The sequence below is a fragment of the Hemitrygon akajei genome, chromosome 5, assembly GCF_048418815.1.
Source record: "Hemitrygon akajei chromosome 5, sHemAka1.3, whole genome shotgun sequence".
Taxonomy (NCBI): Eukaryota; Metazoa; Chordata; class Chondrichthyes; order Myliobatiformes; family Dasyatidae; genus Hemitrygon; species Hemitrygon akajei.
This window is the reverse complement of record NC_133128.1, coordinates 6,876,585-6,889,132: the sequence shown is the minus strand read 5'-3', so window position 1 is coordinate 6,889,132 and position 12,548 is coordinate 6,876,585. Positions and strand designations below refer to the sequence as shown.

The following is a 12,548-nucleotide window of genomic DNA, read 5'->3' as shown; positions in this document are numbered from 1 at the left end:
CCCACAGCTCCAATCTGCTAATTAAATTTGCTGATGGCACTACATTGATTGGCCTAATCTCAAATAATAATGAGGCAGCGTACAGAGAAGAAGTCATCACCCTGACACAGTGATGTCAAGAAAACAACCTCTCCCTCAATGTTGCAAAAACAAAGGAGCTGGTTGTGGTCTACAGGAGGAATGGAGACAGGCTCACCCTTATTGACATCAATGGATCTGGGGTTGAGAGGGTGAACAGCTTTAAGTTCCTCGGCATAAACATCACCAAGGATCTCATGTGGTCTGTACATACTGACTGTGTGGTGAAAAAGGCACAACAGTGCCTCTTTCATCTCAGACATTTGAAGAAGCTTGGTGTGGATCCCCAAATCCTAAGAACAGGGGCACAATTGAGAGCATCCTGACTGGCTGCATCACTGCCTGGTATGGCAACTATACCTCCCTCAGTCATAGGACTCTACAGAGAGTGGTGTGGACAGCCCAGCACATCTGCAGATGTGAACTTCCCATTATTCAGGACATTTACAAAGACAGGTGTGTAAAAATGGCCCAAAGGATCATTGGGGACCCAAGTTACCCCAACCACAAACTGTTCCATCTGCTACCATCAGGGAAACGGTACCGCAGCATAAAAGCCAGGACCAGCAGGCTCTGGGACAGCTTCTTCCACCAGGCCATCAGACTGATTAATTCATGCTGACACAGTAGTATTTCTATGTTATATTGACTGTCCTGTTGTACATACTATTTATTACAAATTACTATAAATTGCACATTTAGATGGAGATGTAACGTAAAGATTTTTACTCCTCATGTATATGAAGGATGTAAGTAATTAAGGATGTAAGTAAGTACATTACAGTGATGATAAACCTGATTCTGACCCTGTCTCTCTTTCCTGGCAACTATTCTGTGCATCTAATGCCTAGCTAAGCTCTGTATCTTCAGAATATTAATCTTGCAGGAAGTTGAAGGAACAGTTCTGGCCAGATATTCTCACTGAAGCCCACAAACCTTCACTGCCACAATCAAAGTAAATACATTTATTTAAAAATACAGCATGAAACTAGCCCTACCAGCCCAAAAACCCATCTATTTAACTCTAGCTGGACAACTTACAGTGACTAATTAATGTACTGTGGGAAGAAACCAGAGCACCCGGAGGAAATCCACATACTCGGGACTCTGTAAAACTTCCTTACAGAGGGCAACGGAATTGAACTCTGAACTCTGATGCCCTGAGCTGTAAAAGCCATGCGTTAACCGCTAGTTACTGTGGTGCGAGTACACCTTGAAATTCATTTTCTTGCTGGCATTTGCAGGGAGACGCAGTAAAATATATCAATTACAGTAGAATTCACTGTATTTTTTATCCAGGAAGCCAGGGTCACAAAAAGAGTGCGCGGACTCCGAAGGTGCCTAAGCAGGGTGGCATGAATTGGGCAGATCTCTTGCCACCACCTCCAACACACCCGCCTCCCAACATGAGTAATCCGGAGGAATACAGTGTCGCCGTTGATGACAGGTAAGCGGTCGTGTGCATTGGGCAGTGCTCTCCCAAGTCTGCTATTTGCTGAGTCGGTGATATATCAGTCACACTGCTGTTAGCTTCATCTGCCTGCACATGATCCCACAGGTCCCTATTAAACCTCCAAACACAAGGGATTCTGCAGATGCTGGAAATCCAGAGTAACGCACACAACGTGCTGGAGGGATTCAGCAGTGTAAGCAGCATCTCTGGATAGGAATAAACAGTCAACGTTTCAGGCGGAGGCCCTCCATCGGGGCTGGAAAGGAAGGGAGAGGAAGCCAGATTAACATGGTGGGGGGACACAAACTGGCAGGTGATAGGTGAAGCCAGACGAGGAGGAAGGTGATGGGTGGAGATCAATTAAGAAGCGAGGAGGTGATAGCTACAAAAGGTAAAGAGCTGAAGAAGAAGGAATCTGGTAGGAGACGAGACTGGAGCATGGGAGAAAAGGAAGGAGGAGGAGCACTAGAGGAAGGTAATGGGCAGGTGAGCAGAAGAGGAGGAGTAAAAGGGAAGCCAGAATAGAGAATGAGAAAAGGGGAGGGGGATAATTACTAGAAGTTAGAGAAATCGATGTTCGTTCTGTGAGGTTGGAGGCTCACCAAACGGAGTTTGGAGGTTGACGAATCCTGATAGTGGCCTCATTGTGGCATAGAGGAAGCCACGGGCTGACAAGGCAGAATGGGAATGGGCTGCAGAATGAAAATGGTTGTCCATTGGAGCCAAATTGCTCGACAAAGCCAATCTATGTTGGGTCTCACCAATGTAGGGGAGGCCACACCAGGATCATCAGATACAGTAGATGACCCCAACAGATGAAGTGTTGCCTCACCTCAAAGGACTGTTTGGGGCCCTGAAGGGAGGAGGTGAATGGGCAGGTGTGGCTCTTTGGCCTCTTGCAGGGAGTGGGATTAGTGGAAGGGGCAAATGGACGAGTGAATCACAGAGAGAGCAAACCCTGAGGAAAGTAGAGATTGGGAGGGACGGTAATGATATGGTAGTGGTAGTCCCCATTGAAGATAGTGAAGGTTGCAGAGATTGATGTGCTTGTGGAGTGGTAGGTAAGGACAAGAGGAATTCTATCTCTGTTGTGGTCTCATCTGCCCTCGTCCTATCTTCCTTCTGCCCTGTTTTTTCAATAAGGGAGGAAACTGAAGCACGCAGAGAGCATACAAACTCCTTACAGACAGCTTAGGAATTGAGCCCTGATCGGTGATTATTACAATAACTGCTATACTGTGCTACTCGCTACATATTGTGCTTACGCTTTGCAGTTATGATCGGGATGGGATGTGCCCGCTGCCACCAGCCAGGATGTACATAGAACAGGATGAACTGGAGGAGGTGGAGGAGGATGAACGGGGCCCCACGCCACCTATCCGAGGGGCGGCCTCGTCGCCGGCAGCTGTGTCTTACAGCCACCAGTCCACTGCCACCCTAACACCCTCGCCCCAGGAGGAACTGGTTCCCATGCTGCAGGACAGTCAGGAGAGCCTGGCCCTCATCCCCTCCGCCAATGACCGCAGGTAACAACAGTGTTACCCTGGGGGGGGGGGGGCACAACCCATACTGGAGCGTGCGCGTGCACGCATATACACACGTACATGTACACACACACACACTCACACACACACTGACAGATGTACTCCTGTGCACGTTCACACACACGCACACGCACCTCCAACCCGATGACAGGCGGTCTTGGGGCCTCCAGAATGTGTAATACTAGGGCTATTATTTACAATGAGAGCGGGTAAATTCAAAGGAGATGTACAGAGTAAGCTTTTTTCCACACAGTGAGTGGACTGCACTGCCAGGAGGGGTAGTGGAGGGAAATACATTAGAGGTTCTAGACAAGGCACATGAATGTGCAGAAAATGGAGGGATATGGATATTGCACACACAGAAGGATCAGATTAGTTAGGCATAAAGACAAGAGACTGCAGATGCTGGAAATCTTGAGCAACACACAAAATGCTGGAGGAATTCAGCAAGTCAGGCATCAACTGTGGATGATAAGTCAATTTTTTCCTTCACTGGGTCTCACCTGTCGCAATCTGACACATCTGGTTGGAGGAACACCTTATAATCCACCTGGGAAGTCGCCAACCTGACCTAGTAATTACTAAACCTTCCCCTTCTCTCTTTTTCCATTAGCTGTTCTGGTTCCCCCCTTACCCATTCTCCTTACCTGCCCATCATCTCCTCCATGTCCACGTTCCTCTCCTATCAGATTCCTTCTTCTTCAGCCCTTTATCCCTTCCACCTATCACCTTCCAGCTTCTTACATTACTTCCTTCCCTCACCTTCCCCTTCAGCTGGTCTCACCTGTTACCTGCCAGCTTTTACTCCTTCCCCTCCCCCACCCCCACCTTCTTATTTTGGTTTCTGCCCCCTTCCTTTACAGTCCAGAAATTTCAGCAGTTTATTCTCCTCGATAGATGCTGTATAGCTCAGTTGGCCATTTGATTACTCAGCAGCCTTGATCTTCCCCTGCACAGGCACTTTACACCACACCTCACTGTCCTATTGTACCTCCTCCTTGATGCTAACAATGAGAAGAGGGCATTCCTGTGGAATGGAGATCCTTAATGATGGATACCACTTCATATAGCCTAGATATATAAGCTAATTGTATGTATACATGGCCACGGTTATTTTTGTGCTGTATCAGATCCGGAGTAACAATCATTTTGTTCAACTTTACACGTGTGTACTGAAAGATGACGATAAACAATGTTGAATCTTGAAATGGAACAGTACAGCACAGGAAAAGGCCCTTCAACCCACAGTGTTGTACTAAACCCAATAAATTAGTAATTAAATGGGCAACTAAACTGATCCCTTCCGCCTACACAATGTCCATAGCCTTCCATTTCCTCACATTCATGTGCCTGTCTGATTGTGCCTTAAAAATCCCTGTTGTATCTGCTCTACCACCACCCCAGGCACCCACCACTCTCTGTGTAAAAAAACTTACCCCTCACATCTCCTTTGCAAATACCCCCCTCACCTTAAATGCCTGCCCTCTGGTTTTGATAGTACAACGTGTTGTGTTGAAGGGCGTATTCCAGAGCAGTACTGTTATTGGTTTTGTCTAACACGAGTTTCTTTCTTGTACAAGGAGGCACCCGATCAGTCCACCCCCTCCCCCACGCCCCATCTCCCCCCCACACACATACGGCTACATTTCGGGACCGCTGGTCTCTGACATGGACACAGATGCACCTGAAGAGGAGGAGGAGGAGGAGGAAGAGGAGGAGGAGGAGGAGGAGGAGGAGGAGGAGGAAGAGGAAGTAGAAGTGGCTAAGATGCACACACACCGCCTACTGCTACAGGGCCTGGAGCAGACCCCTGCTTCGAGCGTGGGGGACCTGGAGAGTTCTGTCACAGGCTCCATGATCAATGGGTGGGGCTCGGCCTCCGAGGAGGATGGTAACAGCTCGAGCGGGCGCTCCAGTGCTGTCAGTTCCTCCGATGGCTCCTTCTTCACTGACGCCGACTTTGCGCATGCCGTGGCTGCGGCAGCTGAATATGCAGGGCTGAAGGTGGCTCGGCACCACGCACAGGATGGAGCGGCAGGTACGTACAATGCAGTCAGCTACAGAGTGCAAACACTGTCCCATCACACACTCCCAGGACAGGGACAGTTAGATACAGAGTGAAGCTCCCTCTACACTGTCCCATCACACACTCCCAGGACAGGGACAGTCAGATACAGAGTGAAGCTCCCTCTCCACTGTCCCATCACACACTCCCAGGGCAGGGACAGTCAGATACAGAGTGAAACTCCCTCACACTGTCCCATCACACACTCCCAGGGCAGGGACAGTCAGATACAGAGTGAAGCTCCCTCTACACTGTCCCATCACACACTCCCAGGGCAGGGACAGTCAGACACAGAGTGAAGCTCCCTCTACACTGTCCCATCACACACTCCCAGGGCAGGGACAGTTAGATATAGAGTGAAGCTCCCTCTACACTGTCCCATCACACACTCCCAGGACAGGGACAGTTAGATACAGAGTGAAGCTCCCTCTACACTGTCCCATCACACACTCCCAGGGCAGGGACAGTCAGATACAGAGTGAAACCCCCTCTACACTGTCCCATCACACACTCCCAGGGCAGGGACAGTCAGATACAGAGTGAAGCTCCCTCTACACTGTCCCATCACACACTCCCAGGGCAGGGACAGTTAGATACAGAGTGAAGCTCCCTCTACACTGTCCCATCACACACTCAGCAGCTTTCGTTGCCTCCATTTTTTCAGCCTGCTCTCATGTGTCTCAGTCTCTGCTATAACTACAAAGAGTTTCACTTTACAAATTCCATTTCTTATGAAGAAGACTGCCAAGCAAGACTGCCAAATAAACACTAAAAACCCTGAAAACCTGCTACCTGAATAAACTCAGCATTAGCCATATCATACGCCATAGGCGCTTCGATTACTGGGACCAGCTTTAATAGTAATTAGATATTATCTCGCGGGCCAAAGATAATTCCACCACGGGCCGAATTTGGCCCACGGGCCTTGAGTTTGACATATATGCTCTACACTGTCCCATCACACACTCCCAGGACAGGGACAGTTAGATACACACTGAAGCTCCCTCTACACTGTCCCATCACACACTCCTAGGGCAGGGACAGTTAGATACAGAGTGAAGCTCCACCTATAAGTTAAGAGGGAGCATAAGGACATAAGAAACAGGAGCAGGAGTAGGCCATCTGGCCCATCAAACCTGCCCCGCCATTCAATAAGATCATGGCTGATCTGTCTGTAAACTCAGCTCCATTTACCTGCCTTTTTCCCATAACCCTTAGTTCCCCTACTACGTAAAAATCTATCTAACTGTATCTTAAATATATTTAGTAAGGAAGCCTCAACTGCTTCCATGAACAGACAATTTCACAGATTCACCACTCTCTGGGAAAAACAGTTTCTCCTCATTTCCATCCTAAATCTTCTCCCCTGAATCTTGAGGCAATGTCCCCTAGTTCTAGTCTCACCTACCAATGGAAACATGTTATCTATCCCTTTCAAAATTTTGTATGTTTCTATAAGATCCCCTCTCATTCTTCTGAATTCCCGATAGTTTTGTCGCAGGCCACTCAATCTCTCCTCATAGGTTAACCCTTTCATTTCTGGAATCAAGCTAGTGAACCTCCTCTGCTCTGCTTCCAAAGCCAGTATATCCTTCCTCAAGTATGGAGACCAGAACTGCACACAGTACTCCAGGTGTGGTCTCACCAGTACCCTGTATAGTTGCAGCATCACCAACCTACTCTTGAATTCAATCCATCCAGCAATGAAGGCCAACATTCTGTTTGCCTTCTTAATAACCTGTTGTACCTGCAAGCCAACATTTTGCGATTCATGAACAAGCACTCCCAAGTCCCTCTACACAACAGCATGCTGCAGTCTTTCACCATTTAAATAATAATCTGGTCTTCTATTATTCCTTCCAATGTGGATGATCTCGCATTTACCAATGTTTGTATTCCATCTGCCAGACCTTGGCCCACTCACTTAACCTATCTATATCCCTCTGCAGGCTCTCCACATCCTCTGTACAATTTGCTTTTCCACTCAGTTTAGCGTCATCAGAAAATTTTGCTACGCTACACTCAGTCCCCTCTTCCAAATCATCAATATAAATGGTAAACAGCTGTGGGCCCAGCACCGACCCCTGCAGCACCCCACTCACCACTGACTGCCAACCAGAGAAACACCCAGTACACTTCCTCCAACTCCATACAGCCGTATCTTATTTATAAGTCTCTTGTGCGGCACCTTATCGAACGCCTTCTGGTAATCCAAGTATACGACATCCACCTGTTCCCCTCTATCCACTGCACTCATTATGTCCTCAAAGAACTCCAGAAAGTTTGTCAAACAGGACCTGCCCTTTCTGAATCATGCTACATCTGTCAAATGGAGCCACGGCTTTCTAAACGTTTCACTGCTTCTTCCTTAATGACAGCTTCAAGCATTTTCCCGACTATAGATGTTAAGCTAACTCGCCTATAGTTGCCCATATAGAAAAGAAGGAGATTTACTTTAGCTTTAGGAATCAAGCCTCGCGAGGTTCTTGAGAGTTATAAGGTAGCCACGAAGGAGTTTAGGAATGAAACTAAGAGAGCTAAAAAGAAGCGTGAGAAGGCTTTGCTGAGGAGGATTAAGGAAGACCACAAGGCATTCTACACATACTGTACATGAAGAACAGGAGGTTGACTAGAGTGAGTTTAGCACTGATCTGGATAAAAGTGGAAAAATGTGCCTAGAGTCAGAGGAGGCATAGAAGTTCCTTAATGAATACTTTGTTTCAGTTTTCACCAGTAAGATGGATCTTGGGAAATAAGAGGCTAATATGGTACAACGTGTTGGTGTCAAAAAAGGATGCACTGGAGCCTTTGCAAACATTAGAATAGAAAAGTCAAAGTTAAAAGTAAATTTTATCAGAGAACATATATGTCACCATATACAACCCTGAGATCCGTTTTCCTGTGGGCATACTCAGAAAATCTATAGAATATTAACTGTAAACAGGATCAATTAAAGGTCAAGTAGAGCATGGAGGACAGCAAACTGTGAAAATGCAATTATAAATAAATAGCAAAAAACAGTGAGAGCATGAAATAACAAGATAAAGAGGCCTTAATATGAGATCAGTTGTTGTGGGAACATTCAATAAATGAGTGTAGTTATTCTCTTTTGTTCAAGAGTCTGATGGTTGAGGAGTCGTAACCGTTCTTCAACGTGGGGGTGCAAGTCCTGAGACTCCTGTACCTTCTACCTGACGGCAGCAGCGAGAAAAGAGCATGGCCTGGGTGGTGAGGATCTCAGATGATGGACACTTATGATGGTGTTTCATGTAGCTGTGCTCAGTGGCTGGGTAGGCTTTACCCGTGATGTACTGGGCCAGAGACCTACAGGATATGCCACAGGTTACTCTGGGAAACAAGGAAAAGATTGCTGCCTGGACATGTGTTATGGTGATATACCAGATACCGGTTAATTTCACCTCGTTAGTTTCCTGCCTCCCACTAAGTGCCTACTTTTGACCGAGACAGTCTGAGGCGACAAATTTTACCTGGTGGAAAGTGGTTGTGTCAAACTCATAGAACACAGAACACTACAGCACAGTGCAGGCTCTTTGGCCCACAATGTTGTGCCCACCTTTGAACCTACTCCAAGATCAATGTAATCTAACCCTTGCCTCCTCCAGAGCCCTCCATTTTCCCCGGGTGCTCCTGTTTTCTCCCACATACGAAGATGTACGGGATCAGGTTAATGAGTTGTGACCATGTTATGTTACTGCCAGATGCATGGTGACATTTGCAGGCTGCCCTCACTGATTTGATTCTTCACAGATGACACATTTCACTGTATATTTTGATGTATGTGTGGTGAATAGTGCTGTGTCTTTTCATAATCTTCTACTTTCTTTCATCCATGCACCTATCTAAGAGTCTCTGAAAAGCCCATAATGTATCTGCCTCTTGGTTATTGAGTTACTAATGGATTCATTGTCACTCCATTTCATGTCTTGTTTAACCCTTTCCACAGGGCAACGGCACCTCCCGACATCTCACTGTCCTCGGCCGACAAGCCCATTCTCCACGGACAGCAATGCCAGTGCGGCCATGCTGCAGAAGTCTCGCCCTATGAGGAAACAGAAACAGGTGCAAGGACATATGCGTCGAGAGATCTTCACTGATGGTATGTGTGACATACTGATGCAATCATCATAGGATCATGAGATATCGGAGCAGAATTAAGCTATCTAGCCCATCGAGGCTGATCTGGCTGATTTATTAATCCTCTCAACCCCATTCTCCTGCCTTTTCCCCATAGCCTTTGACACCATGACTAATTAAGAACCTATCAACCTTCACGTTAAATATACCCAGTGATTTAACCTACACAGCTGACTGTAGCATTGAATTCCACAGATTCTCCACCCTCTGCTTTAAGAAATTCCTCCTCTTCTTTGTTCTAAATAGATGTCTCTCTATTCTGAGGTTGTGCCCTCTGTTCCCAGACTCCCCAACCATAGGAAATAACCTCTCCTCATCCACTCTCTCTAGGCGTTTAAATATTTGATGGGTTTCAATGACATTCCTCCCCCCATTCGTCTTAACTCCAGTGAGCAAAGGCCCAGAGCCATCAAACACTCCTCAGGGATTAGCCCTTTCATACTTGGGATCATTCTTGTGAACCAGTGATGAATCTGAAGAATTTTTTGACACAGGCTGGTGTGGAGGCCAAGCCATTGGGTATGTTTAAGGCTGAGGTTGATAGATTCTTGATTAGTTATGACATGTAGGAATATTTGGGGAAGGCAGGGGATTGGGGCTGAGAGGGAAATGGATCAGCCATGATGAAATGATGGAGCAGATGCGATGAGCCAAATGGCCTAATTCTGCTCCTGTATCTTATGGTTTTATGTTCTAGTCCTCTTGAAATGAATGCTAACATTGTTTTTGTCTTCCTTACCACCAACTCAACCTGCAAGTTACCCTTTAGGGAATCACAAAAAAGAGCAGTGGCTATATCCTTGGGAGTTTGAGGAGATTTGGTATGTCACCAAAGGTTCTATCAAAGTTCAAAGTAAATTTATTATCGAAATACATATAATGTCACCATATCCTGCCCGAGAGTATTCACAGCAAATAGAAAAGAAACATAACAGAATCGATGAAAATCTGCACACAAACAAAGGCAGAGAAGCACCAGTAAATATTGAGAACGAGTTGTGGAGTCCTTGAAAGTGAGCCTGTAAGTTGTGGAATCAGTTTCGAGTTGAGGTGAGTGAAGTTATCCACACTGGTTCAAGGGCCTGATGGTTATTGGGTAATAATCATTCCTGAACCTGGTGGTGTGGGACCCAAGGCTCCTGTACCCCTTTCCTGATGGTAGCAGCAAGAAGCATGGTCTGGATGGTGAGGGTCCTTGAGATGTATATCTGACTGGTTGCATCACCACCTGCTACAGAAGCTCCAATGCACAGCATTGGCAAAAAAGCTTCAGAGTGTTGTAGACTCAGCCAGCTCCATCACAGGCACAATCCACTCCATCGAGGACATCTCCAGATGGTGGTGCATCAGGAAGGTGGAATCCGTCATTAAGGACTCTCAGCATCTACAACATGCACTCTTCTCATCAGAATCAGGTTTATTATCACTGACATATGGAGTCAAATTTGTTGTTTTGCAGCAGTGGTACAGTGTAATACTTAATAATTTTAAAAATCTTTCTAAGAGTTACAGTAAGAAATATAAAAAATAATTGTGTGCAAAATGAGAGCAAAGTAGTGAAGTTGTGTTCATGGGTTCATAAACCATTCAAAAATCTGATGACAGAGAGGAAGAAGCTGTTCCTAAAATGTTGAGTGTGTGTCTTCAGGCTCCTGTACCCCCTGCCTGATGGTAGTGATGAGAAGAGGACATGTCCTGGATGGAGAGAGTCCTTCATAATGGATGTCACCTTCTTGAGGTATTGCCTTTTGAAGGTGTCCATGATGCAGGGGAGCTGGCTAAGCTTGCAACTTCCTGCTGCTTTTTCTGATGCTGTGCAGTGGAGCCTCTGCACCAGGTTGTGATGTAACAATCAGAATGAGCTGCACAGTACGTCTATAAAATTTGCCAGAGTCTTTGGTGATATACCAGACCTCTTCAAATTTCTAATGGAATATAGCTACTGGCACTCCTTCTTCACAGTTACATTAATATATTAGGTCCAGGAGCTTCTCATCCCCAAAAGTAGCTTAGAGAAAGCAGAAAAGAGACCTCTCCAGATGGGGTTGCTATGTGTGACACCTTCACATTCAAACAGGCCACTGATTCCTAGATCACAAAAAACAGAACATAACATCTGAATACTGTACTGATATATTTAACTTACTCTACGATCAATCTTACCCTTCCCTCCCACATAGCCCTCCATTTTTCAAACATCCATGTACCTATCTAAGAGTTTCTTATTTGCCTGTCTCTATATATCTGTCTCTATCACCACCCCTGGCAGTGTGTTCCATGCACCCACCATTCTCTGTGTAAAAAACCTACCTCTGACACTCCCCACCCCCCACTTTCCTCCAATTACCTTAAAATTATGCCCCTTGGTAAAAGCCACTTCCACCCTGGGAAAAAGTCTCTGATGACTGTCCACACAATCTGTGCCTCTTATCATCTTGTACACCTCTATCAAGTTACTTCACATCCTCCTTCACTTCAAGGAGAAAGGCCCTAGCTCACATGGCCTGCCCTCATAGGACATGCTCTCTCATCCAGGCAGCATTCTGGTAAACCTCTGCACACTCTCTAAAACTTTTACATCCGTCCTAGAATGAGGCAACCAGAACCGTACACAATATTGCAAATTTGTGTGTGTTCAGAGTAAATTTATTATCGAAGTACATATATGTCACCATATACAACTCAAAGATTCATTTTCTTGCTGGCATACTCAACAAATCCATCATAGAATAATAACCATAATTGAATCGATGAAAGACCACACCAACTTGGATGCTCCAACAGTGTGCAAAAGACAACAAACTGTGCAAATGCTAAAATAAATAAATAAGAACTAAATGTCAAGAACATGAAATGAAGAGTCTTTGAAAGAGAGTCCATTGGTTGTGGGAACATTTCAATGATGGGGCGAGAGATGTTGAGTTCAAACATGGGAATGTGTTCCTGCATAGCTCTCCAATTTAGAGGTGGAAGGATAGTGTAGTGGTTAGCAAATGCTGCCAAATACATTGAACCTTTCATAATTTTGGAAATGATGTTATGATTTAGGAAGTACAATTTCTGTTATCCTGCTGCATGCTCCCCAGTGTGTGATATGATAATGCTGTTAAAATTAGCTCTTAACACTGATGTTCCAGCATCTGAATTAGAATCAGATTTAATATCTCTAGCATATGTTGTGAAATTTGTTGCTATGTGGCAGCCATACAATGCAATACATAATAATAAAAACTGTGAATTACAGTAAGAAGTG

At 45.6% G+C, this 12,548-nt stretch overlaps 1 protein-coding gene across 9 annotated transcripts in view; it reads left to right on the top strand.

Annotated features, from left to right (window-relative positions):
* The window catches only part of robo1 (roundabout, axon guidance receptor, homolog 1 (Drosophila)), a 640,973-nt gene that overhangs the window by 603,834 nt on the left and 24,591 nt on the right, over window positions 1-12,548 (top strand). For all 9 annotated transcript variants that reach the window (XM_073044789.1, XM_073044790.1, XM_073044788.1 and 6 more), the window contains 4 exons: window positions 1,378-1,525; window positions 2,806-3,057; window positions 4,656-5,113; window positions 9,105-9,257. In XM_073044789.1, the coding sequence (XP_072900890.1) occupies window positions 1,378-1,525; window positions 2,806-3,057; window positions 4,656-5,113; window positions 9,105-9,257 (1,011 nt within the window). The remainder of the gene's footprint in view (window positions 1-1,377; window positions 1,526-2,805; window positions 3,058-4,655; window positions 5,114-9,104; window positions 9,258-12,548) is intronic.